The sequence below is a fragment of the Podarcis pityusensis genome (assembly GCF_964106645.2).
Source record: "Podarcis pityusensis genome assembly, chromosome: 1".
Taxonomy (NCBI): Eukaryota; Metazoa; Chordata; class Lepidosauria; order Squamata; family Lacertidae; genus Podarcis; species Podarcis pityusensis.
Genome location: NC_138028.1, coordinates 74,058,800 through 74,079,503, shown reverse-complemented (window position 1 = coordinate 74,079,503; position 20,704 = coordinate 74,058,800). Strand labels below are relative to the sequence as shown.

General features: G+C 39.2%; 1 protein-coding gene and 1 long non-coding RNA gene across 3 annotated transcripts in view; both read right to left on the bottom strand.

The window, feature by feature from the left end:
- NAP1L4 (nucleosome assembly protein 1 like 4) overlaps window positions 1-20,704 on the bottom strand; it is a 33,756-nt gene that overhangs the window by 4,120 nt on the left and 8,932 nt on the right. The window contains exons 4-15 of one of the 2 annotated variants that reach the window (XM_080999452.1): window positions 20,064-20,163; window positions 19,672-19,813; window positions 18,715-18,801; window positions 17,169-17,300; window positions 16,281-16,352; window positions 13,775-13,914; window positions 12,018-12,163; window positions 9,188-9,210; window positions 7,748-7,867; window positions 6,646-6,675; window positions 5,787-5,843; window positions 4,373-4,410 (exon numbers count right to left, since the gene is read on the bottom strand). In XM_080999452.1, coding sequence (XP_080855578.1) covers window positions 4,405-4,410; window positions 5,787-5,843; window positions 6,646-6,675; window positions 7,748-7,867; window positions 9,188-9,210; window positions 12,018-12,163; window positions 13,775-13,914; window positions 16,281-16,352; window positions 17,169-17,300; window positions 18,715-18,801; window positions 19,672-19,813; window positions 20,064-20,163 — 1,055 coding nt within the window. In that variant the 3' untranslated portion in view covers window positions 4,373-4,404. The remainder of the gene's footprint in view (window positions 1-4,372; window positions 4,411-5,786; window positions 5,844-6,645; window positions 6,676-7,747; window positions 7,868-9,187; window positions 9,211-12,017; window positions 12,164-13,774; window positions 13,915-16,280; window positions 16,353-17,168; window positions 17,301-18,714; window positions 18,802-19,671; window positions 19,814-20,063; window positions 20,164-20,704) is intronic. The other variant, XM_080999451.1, reaches the window with a different exon arrangement.
- On the bottom strand, window positions 974-4,366 carry LOC308474127. The gene is made up of 2 exons (XR_013984520.1): window positions 3,237-4,366; window positions 974-2,829 (listed from the first exon to the last, which is right to left on the bottom strand). It is a non-coding gene; the product is annotated as an uncharacterized lncRNA (long non-coding RNA).

Genomic DNA, 20,704 nt, shown 5'->3' with positions numbered 1-20,704 from the left:
GTAGGAAATATCATCTTAGCCCCAAGCTACCAAAACAAAATCAGTTTTGATTGCTTCTTTGCAAGTAATGTTCTTAGAAATACAACCATTGTATTTACAAAACCTAACACCAGCCTTAATACTTTTGAACATGGCTCGTGCTTCTGAAATTACCTCTCAATTAGAAGCGTAAAGGACAGGATAACCTCCCAGAAAAGACAACATTAAGAACTTTGAAATTTAGGGCAAAATACCCTTGGGAAATGTTCTCTCTTTTGAGGTGAATGAAATATTTTTCAAAGCTGCTTTGAAAATACATGTACAGTCAGTTCATGCTGCTACACATCTTTTAGATCCAAAATATAAAGGTCTGGATTATAAACAAGCAACAGCCTTCAAGTTGATGTTGGAAAGTCCCTTCAAATATTGCAGAATGAATATGAAGTACTTTCAAGGATTTGGTACAGGAGTGTGAACTGTGAGTCAGCCAAGCAGTGGAATAAAATATGGGTTCAGAATAGCTAACTTTTACAGATGACACTTGCAACTGACTCCTGTGCCTTTTTATTTAAAGTTGTATACGACATGCCTCAATATGATTTTCACTTACATGAGTGTACAGAGGATTTCAGGCTACCGTCAGTGATTAAGAAGAGGTATTAACTTTTAAAAAATATATCTATATATATCCAGATGAGCTGCTACTCATTCACAGTGTGCTGGAGATAAAACTACTGTGATAAGAAAGCAGTGGCTAGAATAGCTGTCATAAAAACACTTGCACAGCCCTCACACTGCAAGCTGTTTCATAAGTGCTTGGACAAACAGAACATCTTCACATTTAGAGAGAGATGCAAGAGCAGCTGTGAGTACAAAATATGGCTTCATGGAGAAGAAACTTTTGGGCCAGCACATTATAAACCCAAGTATCTTCTGTTTCTATGCAGTAATGCCAGGGATCTACACACTGTCTTAAATAACTAAGACAAAGAGATTCAAAATTCCTGAAGGTTTTTATTAATGTGTATTAGAAATCACATTTATTTTCAAGATGAAAGATCTATACTCTGGGAATTGGTGAAACATCAATTGTCTTCTCAAAAGATACATGAGAGAATTCAGTAACTACTGACTCAAGTTCACATATTCTGAGAGCAAAGGTCTGTTACAAGTCCACTGCCATGATTGATGGCTGCCACAGGGTGAGACAGTCAGCCCATGATAACTTCCAGCCACACCAGCCTTTTGAGGCAAACACATGCAAGCCACTGGCCCATGATGAACTCAGCATTTCGCACAGCCGTGTATGTGCTGACCAAGCTGGAATTCAGCACAGGCCAAGTAAAAGTCATGGTTGCAGTATATGATGGTCAGAGGGGCCGAGGACTTCCAAATTGCACAATATGCAAACACCAACATTTCAATAAAAGTATTTACACACTCAAGTCAAACAGACTGTGCATTCTGCACATTCATAACATGATTCCTCCCAACATCAATCCAGTACGAGATAAACTTGGAACATACAAGAATATAGAAGTGTGAGTCAGCACCTGCAAAAATCTTATGTTGATTCTATTATTTACAGAGCAAGTCAAGTAGTGAAACAGCTAGTTCACAGAGTAATTTAAAGGGATACTGGAAAGAGGCAGGCAGGCAGGCTTTATGCTGAACATAAAGGAGCCTATTTTGTGTCAATAGTTATTAAAACAGACATATAGAGATCATTACACCAATGAGTGTGCCATTTTTAGCTACTTCACAATCCCACAATTCAAAGCATAAAGAATCCCAGAAGAAGTGGGTAATCTCAATCTTACTTAACACACATTACTCCAGTATCTAACTGCCTCATTATCCCAGAAACCAATTTGATTGTATTTCTAATACCCTATTGGAATTAGGATTTTATTTCATATATGTGCCGCTAAGCACAAAATGCAATCAATCTCCCTCAGGTTAAAAACACAACACCTTGACCGACAGGAAAGCAGGGATGGGGGCCCTGTGACTCTCCAAATGTTGACCCCAATTCCCACCAGCCCCAGCTAGCATAACCAATGGTCGGGGATGATAGGGGTTGTTGTGCAACAACATCTGGGGAGAGGCAGGTTACCCATACTGAGGTAAAGGAACAGTGATTTAGTGATCATTGAAAAGGGATCCTTACAATCTTGCATACTGGATGAGATCTTTCCAATGTACAATAGCCATTTGGCTTAACTCTCTCCATGATTTTTTGAAACACTTGTTAACCTGGAGAGGCGGTACCTTTTCAAGAACAGAGAACCAGTGTTCGAAACTCCCATTGTTCTAGGCACATTTTGCGACAGAGAATTTCATTAGCGTGAGCAGTTTCTAAGCTCTGGGCGTGGTACTGCACCTAAGTTTTCAGATTAAGAAGAAGAAGAGGAGTTTGGATTTGATATCCTGCTTTTTCACTACCCGAAGGAGTCTCAAAGCAGCTAACATTCTCCTTTCCCTTCCTCCCCCCAACAAGCACTCTGTGAGGTGAGTGGGGCTGAGAGACACTTCTCTGAAGTGTGACTAGCCCAAGGTCACCCAGCAGCTGCATGTGGAGGAGCATAGACGCGAACCCGGTTCCCCAGATTACGAGTCTACTGCTCTTAACCACTACACCACACTGGCTGCAGAGTGGAAGGAAAGGAAGACCTTTTTCTGCCTCCCCACTTCCAGCTACTCTCTGAAGACTAGAGAAGAGACCCTCTTAAGAATATTAAGACTATGTGAAAAATAAATATAATATTTTAGCTGCAGTTCATTCATTTTCAGAATTGTATTTTTGTTATTAAAAAAGCACACCTAGACGTCCATTGTTGCACCCATAATCTACCGTATTTTTCGTCCTATAGGGCGCACCAGCCCATAGGACGCACCTCGGGGTTTTTTTTGGGGGGGGAATGAATAAAAAAAAATTATTCCCCTCCCCCAGCCGCGGCTGCCGCCCCAAGCCTTGCACACACCCGCCCGAAGCACGGGGAGCGCTCCGGAGGGCTCCCCGTGCTTCGGGCTGCAGGCTGCTGCCCGCAAGCCTTGTGAGCCCGCGGGAACTCCCACCGGGCTTGCAAGGCTTGCGGATAGCTTCCTGAAGCCTGGAGAGCAAGAGGGGTCGGTGCGCACCGATGCCTCTCGCTCTCCAGGCTTCAGCGAAAGCCTGCATTCGCCCCATAGGACGCACACACATTTCCCCTTCATTTTTGGAGGGGAAAAAGTGCGTCCTATGGGGCAAAAAATACGGTAGGTTTAAGGTGCCATTTAGCTCCTAGCTTTCATATCACAGTTTTTAACACTGCAGAGAACCCATGTAGAGGTAATTTAATTTTTTAATTTTAATAAAATTTATTTGCGTCAGCCATCAGCCATGTAGGGGTAATATGAACAGCTTAGAAAGAAGCTGGGATAGAAAATTAGATTTTAAGAGAAGAACCTGAGTTTATGGCTTTGAAAAAGCACAACTGAGACGCCAGCAAAGACAATGAGAAAAGTCAACAAGCCTAACTACAGCATTGATATTTTATGGATAACAGTCATAAACTTTGTGAAAGTACAAGAGAATGAGTGCATGTGAGGGTCCTAGGAGAGAAAGAGAATGTGCTTTTGCCTCAGGGCAAGAGAAAGATGTTAACATTCTATCAGAAGACATGACAACATTGGCAAGAGCCTAACTGTAAAAGTTGTAAGTCACAAACTCAAGTTTAGAATAACTAAATAAGAATGCAACTTTCTTGTTTCAGCAATCTCGCCTATCGCATGAAACAAATAATCTCAAAATATATGAGTGCAAGTGTTCATTAAGCAGAAAAGATGTACTGGCATATCAGTGACCACAAATTATGTAATTATACTGTAACACAGTACAAAGAAAGAAGGAAGTGAGGGAAATTCAGAATTTAAATTCAAGTAAGCAGGATTAAATGGGATATATGGGTGACCGATTTGGCAAGATAACCAAGTTGTCCAATCTAGCTGAAAGAGAGTGGAAAAAGGTTGCCTCCTAACAACACCTTGAAGACATAGAAATCTAACCCCTAATTTTAAACATTAAAGCCTACACAAAGAAACACAAACAGCCAGTGCAATCACAACAAAAACACATCCATCTTAAGAGCACATAACTAAGGCAAGAAGAACATAATGTGCATCAGGAAGAAATGGAAATTCCTATAAACACTGACATCATTCATGATTTTACAGTTAAGATGTTCTACATATTTTTCTAAATTGCAACTAGGTCCGTGAGGGTAGCCATTAGAAACCGAATTTTTCTATTTACTAAATAAAAGAAACCAAACATATACTAAAATGAACCACATTGTATGGGCTACAAAAACTGGAAGCCTGGAAGTTATGTATTAATGGAATTCAACCTTACCTATAAATGAATGAATGATAAAGAGACTTAAATTACACCTAAATGGGGAAAAATTGAAAGGAACTGTCAGCATGAAAGAAAAGTGAAATGGACCAAAGAAAAAAGACAGTAATAACTAGTGTTCCAAAAGATTCAAGAAATGGTTTGTCACATACAGCTGCTCTCCAAAATAATTATATTCAAATAATCAGCATAAAACTCGATCTTCCCACCCACAAGAACTTAGATACAGCCATTGATGCATTTCATTTGTGAACTCAGTAACTGCTACCCTATCACTAAAATTATTCTGTGATAGCCAAGGAAACACTATTTCAACTAAGAAGCTATGTATATTGTGCAGAATGTGCTGGTTAGGATGTCATGCAAGTGTATCCTATTTTTGCATGCTAATATATTTTATGTATAACTTGCTCTTTGTTTTAATATAGGACCCCAAATCAATACATACTGGACATGTCTAAGTATCAGTGTAACCAAAATATGTTTGAGAACTGATCATGAGGGAGTCTTGCCCATGCAGAGGTTTTAAAACAAGCCTACTATGGGGAAAGAAAGAAAAATAGGCAAGTTGCATATCTTTTCAGGTCCACTTCACCCATGACACTTTTCCTACATGGCAATATTATTAATTGGGGAGGCACTGAAAAATGTTATACAAGAATCAGACAAATTACCCATTGCAAGCTAAAATGCAATTTGCAGTTTGAGGATTTTTGCCCTTTGCATGTGTAAGGGAAGTGTTATGCATGAAGCAGCCTTACCATTTTCAACAAAAGACTCAATACCAATATACATAAAACAAAGCCAAAGTAAAAAACAAAAAAGTCAAACATTCTGCAACAAGATTTCAAAGCTTGTTAAATATGCATATGTAACACTTAAGTTCAATAAAACTGTGTATTATTTGCTTATCTGTAGTTTACGAGTGTTTATGTGACAGCAGCCAGGTTGTTAGTTACGTCTGTGCCTCTGTGCCTTAATGAAGGAGCATTAACAGGTATTGTTAAAGAGAATGAAATGGACTACTGTTAACTTGGTCACTAAAAAGCAGCAGCATAGAAATTCTTCAACCCCAATTCATGTCAACAAAAATACAGTCGTACCTTGGAAGTCGAACGGAATCCATTCTGGAAGTCCGTTTGACTTCTAAAACGTTCGGAAACCAAGAAGTGGCTTCTGATTGGCTGCAGAAAGCTCCTGCAGCCAATTGGAAACACTGTCAGACTTTCAGCTTCCAAAGAACATTCGCAAACTGGAACACTCACTTCCGTGTTTGCGGCATTCGGGAGCCAAAGCGTCTGAGTACCAAGGCATTCAGGATCCAAGGTATGACTGTAAAAGCGAGTTATGATAAAATTAAGGTGCTACAATTTAACGGTTACATGGCATACAGTGCTTTAATAAAACTAACCTTAGGTTCACTTTCTGCTTCTTCGTCCTCTTCTCCCTCTTCTTCACCTTCCAATTCCTATGTTTGTTTGTTTTTAAAGTAGGATAAGAATGCTTTTTTAAAGGAGCAATACTTTCTACTGATGACAACAATAACATGTCCAGAACTAAACTCAGCGATGCTTTACTGCTAAGACTGAAATTGTTTGCAAGTAGAAATATTTAGTTACAGGATTTCCTTAACCTTCATATATTCTCATGGCTATTGACATTAAGCAACCTTCCCATGGGTGTCTGCAGTAATTTTTCCAAGGCAAGGAGGGATAGGGTGGAGTAAACACTCCAAACAAACAAACACATGCTAGCATCAGAGAAAAGGTAAGATCTGGTGGCTTAGCAGTGACAAACCCAAGGCAGATTTGGCCTTTGGGAAACTTGTATTCCAGCTCTTCCCTCCATTGTTTCTCAATGGGTAGGCCTGTTGTCCATCTACAGATAGTGAAAAGATGCCCAGTCTAACTGTTAAAACCTATTCCCTGTCTCCCTTCAACCCCCCAATTCCAGTGCTGCTACAGTCAGCTTCACTGCCCCCACCCTGCTGCATTTACCCCCAACATGTCTCGACATGTCTAACAAATCTATCAGAAAACCATTATCTTTCACCAGACTTACTTGACAGAATATGGCTTGGCAAATGCTTCCTAACATGACCACAGTTCCCAGTTCCCCAAGCACCAAGACAGGCTAGCTCTCACACTGACATATGGAACATACATGACTGAAACATGTGCCTCCTTGGATTCTCTCATAGAAAGCTAAATATTACCTTTTTTTCCCCATGGGGAAAATGTGACAAGCAGATTAAACAGTATTTTACTCACCTCCTCTTCTCCTTCCTCTCCTTCTTCAAACTAAAAAGGAGAAAAACTTGTTTAGATCCCAATTTAAACCATTAGCAGATGAAACACAATATCTGAAGATACGCATTCCAGATCAGATCCCCAGCACTTGGGTATATAAGTACTTAATATTTTCATCTCAAGTCCATACACTAACACTTTCATTTATATCCTAATGAAGGACTGAATGTAGTCTTTTAAGCTAAATGCAAAATTGAATGGCTATATGAGGTCACAGTATTAACAAACCTTATCAATTTTCACTAACATAACCAGCTTCATCTCCAGTCATCTGTTTATTCTTTAAGACTAGTTAAGAGAAATTAGAGAGCAATTACATCAGTAAGGAAAAGGCCAGCAGGTCACTGTCTTAAAGGTGGGGTAGTGCGGTGCTTAGGATATTGTGCTGAGACATCCCAGTCAAATTTCACCTCAGCTACAAGTTCAATGGCTAGTGCTAGGCAAGCTGTTATCCTTTCAGCCTCAGCCTCCACCTGCACTACAGGGATAAAATCAACATACTGTACTAATGATTACTGTTATACCGTGCCATAATGCTATTAGTTATTAAAATGTATTTCTGCAGCAAGGATCGTGCTTTTCCAGAAGCAGGAAGTTAGAAGAGGGGCCCTGCAACAAAATGTTGCAGTATTCTGACCTGCTAGCAGGAATGCTCTTGTCCAGGGTTCCAGCCAAGCAGCCATTACCCCATCCAGATACTAAAGAGCTGTAAGGAGCTCTTTTACAGCAGACACTCCATGTCTCCTGAGTATCCTCAATCTTAATCAGGTTGGTTTTTGGTCATTTTTTGAATCCAAAAAGTGTGTAGGGGGTAACTTTCTGGTTTCCCTGAGCATGCAGATACTTCCCTTTTCATATTCAGAGGCCCCATTATTACTCCAGTTTTGTTGGAATTTACCACATCACTTGGCTATTTGAGGGAGTGATAAGAACACAATCAGTTCTCCAGCCAAAAGCTGACCATTTATGAATAAAGTTATCTTTCCCTTAAAGCACACACACATACACCCCCCTCTACACATGGAATATTCACATATTAAAATAATCTTAAAAGTATACATACATTATCATCATCCTCTATAGCTTCCCCAGTGAAATAGAGTACAGCACGGGGAACTATTCTTTCACGGAAAAAGTGCCCAACTTCAAAATCTATAGCTAAAGTACACTCTGAATCTTCATCCTGGAAAGTTAAGAGGAAAATGTAGGTAAAATATACAACCACAACTGATTTCTTGGTCAAAGTATTTATTAGGTTATTAGTTTTAATAAAGTATTTATTATTAAAGAATTTATTATTTTAATAAAGTATTTATTAGGTGTATTAGTTTGTACACGGGTGGCACTGTGGGTTAAACCACAGAGCCTAAGGCTTGCCGATCAGAAGGTCGGCGGTTCGAATCCCCGCAACGGGGTGAGCTCCCATTGCTCAGCTCCTGCCAACCTAGCAGTTCGAAAGCACGTCAAAGTGCAAGTAGATAAATAGGTACTGCTCCAGCGGGAAGGTAAACAGCGTTTCCGTGCGCTGCTCTGGTTTGCCAGAAGCGGCTTAGTCATGCTGGCCACATGACCCGGAAGCTGTACGCCGGCTCCCTCGGCCAGTAAAGCGAGATGACTGCCACAACCCCAGAGTCGTCCGCGACTGGACCTAATGGTCAGGGGTCCCTTTACCTTTTAGTTTGTACTTCTACCACTTATTTAACATCGCTAGAAGTCAAACAATGAATTATAACAGTGTGACCATTTTCAATAGTACATCAGGCAACGTCAGAACAATTTTTAAAGAACCAGACAGACCTTTAGGTGCTAGTCTGTTCTATAATAATAAACTGACATACAGGAAAAATACTAACTCCCTGTACTGAAACAATCAGCAATCAACTCCAGAGGATAGGTGGGAAGATAAAATACTGTTTAGGAGAAAAACAGCAGAGAAGAAAAGGAAATAATAAATAAATAAATAAATAAATAAATAAATAAATTTCCTGTTTATTACTGAAAACTGTCTGCACTACTAATAAAAGAATTGGGTATGCAGTTCCACACGGGGGGTGGTACCTGCAGTCCAAAAACAGTGACTAGAGTTTAAGTACAGGACTCATCAAAACACACGATGGCTCAAGCCACAGCTGATGCCAATAAAATTGTACACTGCCACAGATAAAAGTTACACATGAGCAGAAAGGCACTTCCTGCATATGCAAGAAAGCCCCACAGAATTTTCGCAGTTTCCCAGCCTTGTTGCAATTTCTCCCGCCACGATGTTCCACCAAACTCCATTCCGGAAGGTCCCTCAACCCTGAGGAGGAGCTTTTGAAGGAGAGACAGAAGGCTGGGAAGACCTGTTTTGAGCAGAAATCCACAACTCTTATCTCAGGATCCAACCCATATTAAGTAACTGATTATTTGCTATCCTTTGAAGCCTGTTGTGAGAAAAGAGTCTACCTCAACATGTTTAATGGTAAGGCTGGAACAGACTATAAAAATATTAAAATTAACTTACCAGTGATTCTCCATCTCCTGAAACTATAAAAAGACAAGAAGTCAGTCTAAACTGTTTAAAAACCCAACCCTGCTGCAGGTTCTAGTGTGAAAGCTATTGTTATGTGTAGATGGAGCAAGAAATATCCTTAGCTTTCTCTGGGTGTCTTTGCTAATGGAGAACTAGGACTCCATTTTCAAAGCTTATCCTTTCAAATAGGTCCTTTTATTTGTCTCTTTTGGGTCAACAGCTTAGGGCCAAAACAGCATGTGAGAAAAATTGGACAGGTAAAAATGAAGTTTGCAAAACACACCCTGCCATGTTTCAACACAACTGAAACCCACACAGGATGAATGTTTACAACATCAGAAAGGAAAGTTATTCACCCCAAGCCCACATTTACCTCAAATAATGGGAATTCAAAATACTTTCTACAATACAAAAATGCAAGCATCATCATTCTAATCCAGCCACACAGTAACACATTGATGCAGAAGATAAAAACTGAATTTCAAATCTAGGTCTTGTCCCTATGATAAGCCGCCTTATAACTGCCCCCATATAGCTCATACCTCTTGTTGCAACTACATGGAAGAATGAATGTATGAACCTACACGACTGCATTGCTTCCTAGCAGCAATTCACACAGACTTCCCCACTTCTTTTTAACCCTCCTGTGCTTGTATGAATAGTTACTAGACCAGCCTTTCTTAACCTTGGGCCCTCAGATGTTCTTGAACTACAACTCCCACTGTCCCTGACTGCTAGACAGAATGGCTAGAAATCATAGGAGTTGCAGTCCAACAATATCTGGGGACCCGAGATTGAGAAAGGCTGCATGAGACAGTAGTATGATCCTGTTGGCTCTTATGCTGCTGCTGCTGCACTAGGAAAGATAGCATGATGCCCTCTAGATGGTGTTGAACTACAGCTGCCACCATCCCTGACTCTTGGCCATGTTTGACCAGGACGGACGTGACTTGTAGCCCAAAACATCTGGAGAGCACCATGCTCTGCAGAGTTACCAATCTCCTGCTTCAAGAGACAAAAAGCAACCACTTGAGTGCTACCTTCCACTTTGCCCTTCAAAAAGTTGATTCTGAACATGGTGATTCAAAGAGCAGTTTGGAGGTTCAAGGGACATCAATAGCAAAACAAGCTCTGAAAAAGGCAGGGCCCCATGAAGCCCCATCCTTATTTCCTGCCCAAAGCATGCATGAGTGTTCCAGAATTTAAAACATTCTGAAAAGAGAATTTCAGCTGAACTAGCCAGAAACTCCCTTTTTAAATTTACAAATGGATTTCTCTCTATTCCCACCCACAGAATGGATGGACAAGCCTTCTACTCAGAACTTTGTGATATGCAAAGAAGGAGATCATTTTAATCTTTTGATGGTCAGCATATGCAAGAAAAAGTTGGCATCATGTTGTGGTTTGGTTTTTAAAAACTGAACACTGACACACGGGCTGTCAAGACAAGAGCAGTGCAAAAGTTAATATATTTCAGTTTTTGTTTGCTAAGGAAAGATGGGCTCTCCTAGCAAGAAAGAAACCTGTAAAATCCCTTGAAGCCATTATGAGCAATGCTATCCTGATGCATTTTTAATAATAATTGTGTTTTTCAAGTCACAGAATGCCCTGTTGTCAACTCTGCAGCCTAATCACCATAGGCTATTAAATCAATTTTAATCTTCCATGCAGTTATTTGGATTTAGAACTCTACAGCCCTCATGTGGTAAAAACTGGAACAGGTATGCAATATTTAAACAACTTTATACCTTTTTCAGGCAGCTAAAATAAGGCAGCTCATAATTGTAGCTGAATTTGTGGTGTGTAACATGTTTCAAGATAAGATGTGCTGGAAGCCTAAACTATTTTAGATGTATATTGCTGATTTATGAGTGACAGCAGGAAGGTTTCGGATCCCTACTACATCTAACATCTTGGCCATCAGTTACCTAAAAAAAGTTTCACCAACTAAAGGCCTTTTTCCCCTTTAAAGATCACTGCCTATCAAGAAAGTAAGCTGAGTATGCAATACCTGGTTAACTCCTTCCCTGCATACCTGATTCAAAGTACAGTCGTACGGAATCCATTCCAGAAGTCCATTCGACTTCCAAAACATTTGGAAACCAAGGAGTGGCTTCCGATTGGTTTCCGATTGTGCAGGTACACCAGAAAAAATAGTGGAAAAAAGTTCGAAAACTGGAACACTCACTCCAGTTTTCGATCATTCGGAAGCTGGAACGTTCGACTCCCAAGGCCTTCGGGAGCCGAGGTATGACTGTAACTGGAAGAGACTGAGGCAGGAAGAGAACCCCTTTATCTTCATCTCCTCTAGCACCTAATGCAAAGCCAAGAGCCTAATTCCTTGTTTAAAAAAGCCAACCTATGAAAAGGTAGGTAAGGGAGGATTTTCAAATTACTTTTCAAAGTCTTGATCACCAACTGTATGGATAACCCCTCTGCTCCCAGAAAAATCTCTTGCAAATAAGTGTTCAAAAAGTATCATCTGTGGTATCTTAATGGCAATAGCCATTTTGATTCAGCTTTCATAAAAAAGAGAAATGGCACCCTCTATGAAACCTACAGAGCTCCTGCTAGAGGCTGGCTAGAGCTGGGGGACACAGAGGGGGCACATTTTGTTGCAGGATCCCACTTTTAAATAGGTCCACAAACTGTCTTAGAACTTACTCAGGCTCCTAATACTAAAGTTTTTACAAAACTAATAACAGCCTTAACAGACTGCTATTCTTTGTTTATTTTCTCCATGCTTGTTATATGGAAATAGCTTGCTAAAATAAATATGAGTATTCCTAAATAGGAACAGATGAAATTTAACCAAACTTACCTTTTATTGGACTGAAGAAGTTAAAAAATGAGTCATTGGGTACTTGTTTAGTAATTGTTCTAACTGTGCCTCGGCCCTTGTGTTTTTGTTTCTTCTTTATTGTTTTAACTGTAACATTTTTTCCTTTCTTCCAATCAATAGTACATCTGGAGATGAAGAATTTATATGTCAGTGACATTTAAAAAGGAGAGTGTCACATTGAACATCTGGTAGCTTTTCAAGCCAGTGGTCAAGTCCTGTAAGGATAACGGCAGTTTTCTTTAGCACTGCTGCTAGAGTTAGTCTACATTGTGTGACATAATATTCCAATACATAAACCTATTTGAGTGTAACAGCTCCTAAAGTTCTGCTTGTGGGAAAGTGACCTCCCTGCAGCTTTCATCCCCTTTCCCTAAAGTCTGCAACTAGAACAAGAAGATATGGCAGGTGGAATTGTGATTTTTCACTGCATTGTGCCCTGCTTGTAAACTCTAGTAGTTGATGGATTTTTAAAAAATGGTCAGACTCTCCAAAATTAGAGCTAGTTGGATGGATCCAGAGACAGATGAGGGGAAGTCTGTTCCCCACAATGGAGTTTTCCTGGTCCCTCCCCCTACCAACATGGACACTGAAGTGAAGGGAGAAATGCCTTTCTGCTCAACTAAGACAACCATGGATCCAGGTTTAATTTAACACTTTAATCAAAGAGCCATAGAATTGTAGAGTTGAAAGGTACTCCGTGGGTCATCTAGTCCAACCTCTGGTGATACAGGAATCTCAACTATGAGATATATGACCAACGGCCATCCAACCTCTGCTTAAAACTCTCGAACAAACAAGAGTCCACCAGCTCCTGAGAGAGTCCGTTCCACTGCTGAACAGCTCTTAGTGTCAAGAAGGTTCTTCCTGATGTTTAGTTGGAATCTCTTTTCTCAGTGGTGGACCCCTATGCAAGGCCAAAACATGATGTCCCCTCTAGCCCTCGCACTGCATTCTCAAAGTCAGGAAAGAGAGGCACCGGGCTTTGGGAGGGAGGTATGAGGCTCTGGACAGGCGCTTATGGGACTTTGGGAAGAGGAAAGGAGGAGGAAGGACTCTAGGACCTTGTCAGAACCCCGCACCTACTTCCCAAAACCTGGCAACCCCTTTTGAGAAGGTGACCCCTTGGTTCAGCATCCAGTCTATGCAAACCACTCACAGCTGTAAATCCATCCCAGCCTTTCTTTTAACTTAAATCCTTTGGTTTGGGTGTATGGAGCAGGAGAAAACAAGCTTGCTCCATCTCCATGTGACAGCCCTTTAGATATTTGAAGATACTGGCTATCCCATCTCTTCTCAGTATCCTCTTTACCAGGCTAAACGTACCCAGTTCCCTCAACTGTCCCTCGTAAGGTTTGGTTTCTAGGCCCTTTATCATCCTGACCACCCTCCTCTGCACGTAGTCCAGCTTGTTAACATCCATCTGTTAACATCCATCTGTGGGATCCAGAACTGGACACAGGACTCCAGGTGTGGTCTGACCAAGGCAGAAAAACAGCTTGTTTTTGCTGCTGCATCACACTGTTGACTCATGTTAAGCTTGTGGTCCTCTAAGACCCCCCAATCCTTTTCACTTGTACTACTGGCAATAGTTCTGTGATTGATGATCCAATATACTACATTCATTCATAACAACAGAAGTGCTTTCAGAGTGATTTTATATTTTGACCACATATATTTATAATGGTACCTTAAACTTCAGACTAGAAGCTCAAAAATGTTTAGGAATATTTTCTTACCCCTCACAGTCAACAATTTCAGGGCCTTCAAATGAAAAGGGATCCGTCTTATCTGGCTCCGACTTCATCTTGTAGGTTTTTGTCAGAATCGAATTAGTAAAATAGTCATTGGGCTCGAAGTAGAACTCTAATGTGAAAGACTAAAAGAGATCCATTATTGTTGTAAAGCTCTTAACTATTTTTGGCAGACAGAAGGTGATAAAGTGTTATTAGTAAACAATAACTATATTGGCAATGCACCCTTTACAAAAATAAAAGTTCAGATCCTACATTGTAACAGTCTCATTTTACACTGTTCCATTAAAATGTAATAAAACATGAATAAGATAAACACACACAATAAATAATTTGGAACAATTAGTGTGCTATATGTTTTCTTGACAGGTTTTGTATTACAGCTATTTACAGTACTTCAACCTTATGTACAAAGTTCTGCTTTTTTATTTTTTTGCTTTTTTATTTTGTTGGGGGACAATGACATAAACATCCTACGTTCATATCTAAAAGCACAAGGGTTATCTATTGCTTTAGTCAGCAACAATGGCAGGGCAGGTAAGAATAGCAGAGTATCAGATTCGCCCCCCCCCAAAAAAAGAAAATCGTTTAGAGAATGAGTCAAAGCATTTGAGAACATCATCACATGAATTATTTGATTATATACTGCTCAACTGAAGAAATAATTCAGAACTAGTCACCAGGCATTTCCCCCACTCACTTGTACTGTTGCTACCTATTCCACCTTCTTGCCACTGTCATAATAATCAGTTAACATTTCCAAGCTACAAGAAAAATGGAGGGCAAACACCCCCACGTGAGCCAGAGGCAGTTTGCTGTGCAGGTGCTCATTCACAAGGAGCAGTTAACTGCTAACTTGTTCAAGAAAAGCATGAAACTGCAAAACCTTTGGTGAAAAATAATCCAAAATCAATTATCTTATTTCAGGTCTGACAACCAGGAGAGAATTACAACTTTACTTAAGTAACCACAATATGGATAAAAGCTTCACTACAGCGCATTCAAAGAACAGAAGCTTAAATATGTTCTAACAGAACTCTAACATATTGCTTAGTTTTCTAGTGGCAAACTGCTCTTATGTGCCAAATGAAGTCAAGAGCTTGGAGTACTTCCAGGAACAACAAGATGCCATATGAACAGTTATTCCAGCCACTGATTTCTGTTTATATTACTAGAGCTAGTTCTCACTAGAGAGCAGATAAAAGCTTCTCCCACCCTCTTAAAAAGGTAATTCTAACCCTTTAACATATAAATAGAAGTAAAATGCAAACTCAGCATGTAAGATACTAACAGAAGACTGAGCAGTGTAACCAACTTAAAACTTTTCCAAGGAAAATCAAAGCCGAGGTTGTTAATAATGTGGGGTCAACTCTCTGAAGGTGAAGCCATGTAATGCTACTGAGCACAACTTCCTCCGAGTGCTTCTATTAGATCAATACAGTATAAAACTCTATTTACTGGGCAAAACTTTTCACTAAGAGCAGTGGACTACTGAATAGTTTCTCTGAAGTGGCCCACTAAGCAATATATATTTTTAGCTACTTTCACTGCATGCAGCCCAACAGAAACAGCTCCCAGAGAACCTAATTCACTAATTAATGCCATTAACATTCTAAATGAGGTACTAGGAAAGATCTGCATCTTCCCTTGCTCTGTGGAGGTTGTTTAAAACTAGTTCAAATATGTTAAGAATATCTTCCTTGATGGGGAAGCAATGATACAGAAGACTTCTTAACACATATTAAGTGGTTCTGTTTAGTTTTTCAATTCTTGAGTCATTGTATTAACTTGGTCCTTGAAGCAGAACAAATGGATCCTCCTATTTTTTGGAACCTTTCCCCAGGACAGCAGAAATGGATTAGTTTCACTTTGTTGGTTGTTGCATGTAACAATTTGCAACAAAGGAAAACTAAAATACAGTCCCAACAACCCACCAATGGCAGAAGAAACCTATACTCACTCACCATACATGAATTAGCGGCACATCTTAAGTTTACATAAATGATTACCAAACCTATACTGAACTCTATCCCTTGCCGAGTTCAGTTATTTTGCTTATGATACTCGCATAGATTGAAAATGAGCAAAACCTATGAACACTGACCAACATCTCTCCCTATTTTCCTTCCCTGCTCCATTTTTGTTTATTTTGTTTCTTTGCTGGTAAAGCTTTTGTTTTAGTTTATATCAATATAAGAAACATGCTTCAATAAAGGATTAATAAAAGACCTAATTCAAGTACAAGCTCATATTATTTTAAAACATTGTTTCATTAATTGTCAGTAGGTGGTGCTATTATAACTGTAGTTTTTAATGCCTGATCTAATAAAGAAGTCCCCAGTGGGATATACAGCTGAGAAGTTCATCTTCTAAAGTGAAACTTGATACAATAAGATAAAAATGGAAATCCTCCACACTCAAACTATTAATGGATACCATGCCCCTCACAAGTTAAATCATATTAAATTCTTAGAAGTTAAATCATACTAACCATAGGCTGTCCTGGCTCAGAAAATTTTACTTTGATATCCTGCAGGTGCTTCAAAATTGGCTCATCATATTCCTAAACAAAAATGGTAAAGCTATGATTAAGATGAAAGAAATGGCTGGCATCTCATAAAGAGTCAAATGCCTCCAATGCAAGTTCTCAAGTTTACTTAGATAACATCTCCAATTTCAAGTTAACTGTTTCTGCTTCAGATAGTTCTTCAACCAACTCTATATATTTACTAACACACTAACCCCCCCCCCAATACAGTTGACTCAATAATAAATGTATCTCAGAAGGTCAAGAGGGATATACGATTAGGCGTGCACTAATTTAAGAGGAGAGATGAGAGACCCCAATTTTTGGACAACACCGAGACAGCAAATAAGGAGAAGGTAAATCAAGAAAAGGCCAAAACAGGGACAGAAGTAGCTTACTGAAATCTGCAAGTTGTAAAGTAATTAGAAAAGCCCGGCAAAATTCTAACAAACAGCATGACAGTGGCCTGGGCTCACGCATACATGTGCTGATGCAGGCTGCCCCAAAGTCCGTTTTGCTGCTTCCTGACTCTTGACATGCTGGAACAAGCCTAGACTTGTTTTGTAGTCCAAACCCATGAAAGCAGGTTTGGACAACAGTACAAGTCAAAGCTTATGGTCTGTTGCAGCGAGAAGTGGGAGACAAGTGAAGTGAGGACTTCTGAGCAGCATGAGCAATACTATTTTAATGTCATGAGTGAACCAGAACACATGTTCATTAATACTTATTTGCAGGCAAATCTGTCACAGATCCCTTTCCTGTTCGTATTTATCATTATCAGTTGGTATTTGAATTGAGATAGCATGACATGTAAAAACATTAATTAACAAACATCCTTTTTATAGGCATTACCTGTACTAATTCACTCAGCATATCTACATTTCTAAATATTGTGAACCAAAAATCTGGGATTCCTTTGGGATTTGTCTCTTCAGCTGCTCCTGCTTCTTTTTCTTCTATTACTACTTTATTTTTCACATCTCCCTAAGAACAGAAAAGAGAGAAACTTCTTTAAAGGTTTTGGCCAGACGCTAGTCAACAAATAAATTCAAAGTTGTTTGTAAAATGCAAATGTCCCATTTCCTAGGTGTCCTTTTAATGTTCTTAATGCAGAAACATTGTCATTATAAAAAGTATTTGCATCTAAAACAAAACTTGGGTGGTTGTGAGGCTAAGGGCTATAAAAGGCAAAAATAGCAATTTTAACACAGATTGGTATTGCTTTATTACACAAGTAAACAGCTTGGGTCATACATTATATCTCATTGACACATGGTGATTTATGGATTCTGAGAAGATTTAAGTAAATTTGTATAACTTCTCAATATATATCATTGAAATGTATGTACTGTGACTGTGTATTTTGTTTATTATTATTTGTTAAATGCTATGATGGGCGAAAATATAACCTTGGGTGGTTTTGCGCCTATCAGTTTGGAAACAAAATGACACCCCACCCCCAGCACACTTGCCCTAAAAAAATGAGGCAATGGTTTCTCCATATTCTGGACAGTTCCAGGGTATGCAAAAGTAAATTAGTCTCTAATTTTAAAAAAACAAAAACAGCATCTAAAAATAGTTTAACAAGGACACATTTTCATTTTCTTACTCTCCAGAATGCCCCCTACCCACTATACAGTAATAAAGCACTAAGGTTTCCAAACCTGAACTCTTTCATACTTTGTAACTCAACTGGGAGAATTTCAGGAGGCATGCAGACACAGTAATAAAAAATAGGGGAATATTTCCCTTTTAGAGCAGTTCAGAGATTAAGATCACTGGAGGAGGCCCTCTCGCAGATCCACCAATCTCACAGGTTCTGGCAGCAGTAGCTTGTGAGAGGGCTTTCTCAGTGATGATCCTAAGAATGTGAAGCTCCCTTACAACACAGGTGCATCCAGTACCCTATCTTTTTGTATCCTCCCTAAAATGTGTTGAATAAAACTATTGCTTTTGAGTTGCTGTAACCCATCCTGAACCTTTTGCTGAAAAGCAGGCAGGAAAGACAAAAATAAAATAGATCAATAATGACGTGTCCCCAAAACGAAGATAACAGACATGCAAAAAATGCCTGCTTTTTCTCATCCTGGGTGTTACTGTAGCACTGGAATGGAACCCATTAGCAGAAGAGGCTGTCAACAGGTTACGAACAGTGCAAATGACTAGATCAAAGCAGGTTCCTGGCCAATTTCATTAGGCATGCAGCTATTATATGCAGCTATAGAAAGAGAAAAACTGCTAAATATCTTGGTAACTCAAGCTCATGATGTGCTCTGCTAGGACAGGTATTATTTTAATTAGATCACTTCATTAGGTTTTCTGAAGAGTTTACTAGAAATATTACATATCACAGCTTAAATTATTTTAGTAATTGTGTTCAGAAGCAAATTCTACTTACGGCAAGTTTTTCTTCCTCCTCATTTTCACTGTGCCATTCTGCTTCTGCCTCTGTGGGTTCAGCACCACCAGTGATAAAATCCCTTCTCTGTGTAATTAGTATAAAAATTGTAGACAAGTTAGAACATACTAAGGTTATCCAAGAGCACTGGAGAGTGCTGTGGAAAATGGATCAACAATGGTGGTTCCCATTGTATGCTCAAATGAGTTAAGGAACTATATAAACTACTATCTCAGAAGTATTAGGAATATGCTTCATTTTTTTAAATCTAACACCCAAATGACTTTATCATCAAACAATATGAGAGTGACTTAGGTTTCTGGTATTTTAGATACTCTAACTAAGGTACAGGGCAACAAATATCCTTTGAACGTTGTAAATTAAAGTAAAAAGAAAAGAAAACAGTTACTTTAGCTGAACAAAAACTAAATACACTACAATGCCTAAAAAGAGAAAATGAAGTGCAGATTACAGCTGTGTAGCTGCTGAACAGTTCAAACATGAAATTGACCAGGATCAGAGGAATCCTGAATAACTATACCATAAATGAATACCAGTATTCTAAATGCCAAAACAATTAATTATAGAATTAAGACTTAACAGTAAAGCCCTAATATAGTTAGGTAAAGGCTTTAGATAAAGGCTACTAACAGCAGGAACATTAGTTTTATATATCTAGCAGCTGTCTTAGAGGGACCACTCTGCCTATTGTGCTCACCTCCCTTTTGTCAACACATGCTAAACACACACCTAAGTAGTCAGGCTTTGAGAACACTTCGGATAGCTATATGCAAGTTCTCATGATATAGATGACAGAAATAAAATAGCAACCACACAGTGCAAAGAACAACTCAGTTTTAGCCCCCTCGCAATGATAGGAGCTGTTACAATTACAGGAAGATGAAGCATAGTTCCACTAATATTAGTTAAGACTGCAAGGAAATTTACATGCCTTACCTTATCAAAGAGAGGCTGGTACAGGGCTGCATATTTTCGCTCTAAATCATGAACTTCTTCATAAAATTTAGCTTCTATATGGGCACATTTCACCTGAAGCTGTTTCAAGGCATCAATTCTTCTTTTTACTGCTTTTGGTAAGCTAGGAACAAAATTATTTAGAATTTACATAGCAGCTGCATCTAGCTTCCTCCACATAATAAGATTTTCACTACTTTCCAAGTATCTCCAGAATTCAGAGAAATTTCCTGTCCCTCTCTAAGGCTGGAGGCTTTCCTTAACCTCAGGTTGAGCTTGCCAAATCAAATTAACAAATGTACCTAATAGTGGCAAATGCATTTTTTGGACCAGTGAATCTTTTACTTGTGACAAGTGGTGTTTCTCATTCTTACGTTTCAATGTAGCTGGAAGGAGTGTGAGGTGCATTATCAAGTCGCTCCTGTAAAGCTGCCAAGACTTGTGGATTCTGCATTACCTGGTCTGCTAACTTTTCTGTAAAAGAAGAGTTTAAACAAATCTCACTATAACCGTATAATTTTATTAGGCATTTATTTTGGCATCATTTCCACATAAAATTCAAACCAGGGAATTCTTAGATAGGGTATTGTGCTCCCAAAGGAACAATGAATCTATCTGGAAATATAAGACGTTCAAATTACAAAAGCTGTGGATGATGGAAATAAGATGACATTGAAGAAAAGTTCTTCAGAGGTACAAAGTACAGGTCAAAAGCTACCCATTCATTCAAGTTCCCTTATTGTCCCCAGCAACTTAAGCTGCATTTCTTTGGAATTTTAAGTAATTCTATCCCTGAAGGCCCAGTGCACAAAACAGAACATGTAATCAAAACAGATTTCATACTCTGGGGCCAGGATTAAAGAAACATCCCTATTCATACCCAGCATCAACTAGTTGCCCAAGTATGAAGATATTATCTCAGTTCCTGAAAAGATATGAATTCCAGAGAAAATGTGCAAACCTGGCGAGCAGTCTTCAAGAACCTTCTGATTTAGACCTTTGATGTATATGCAAC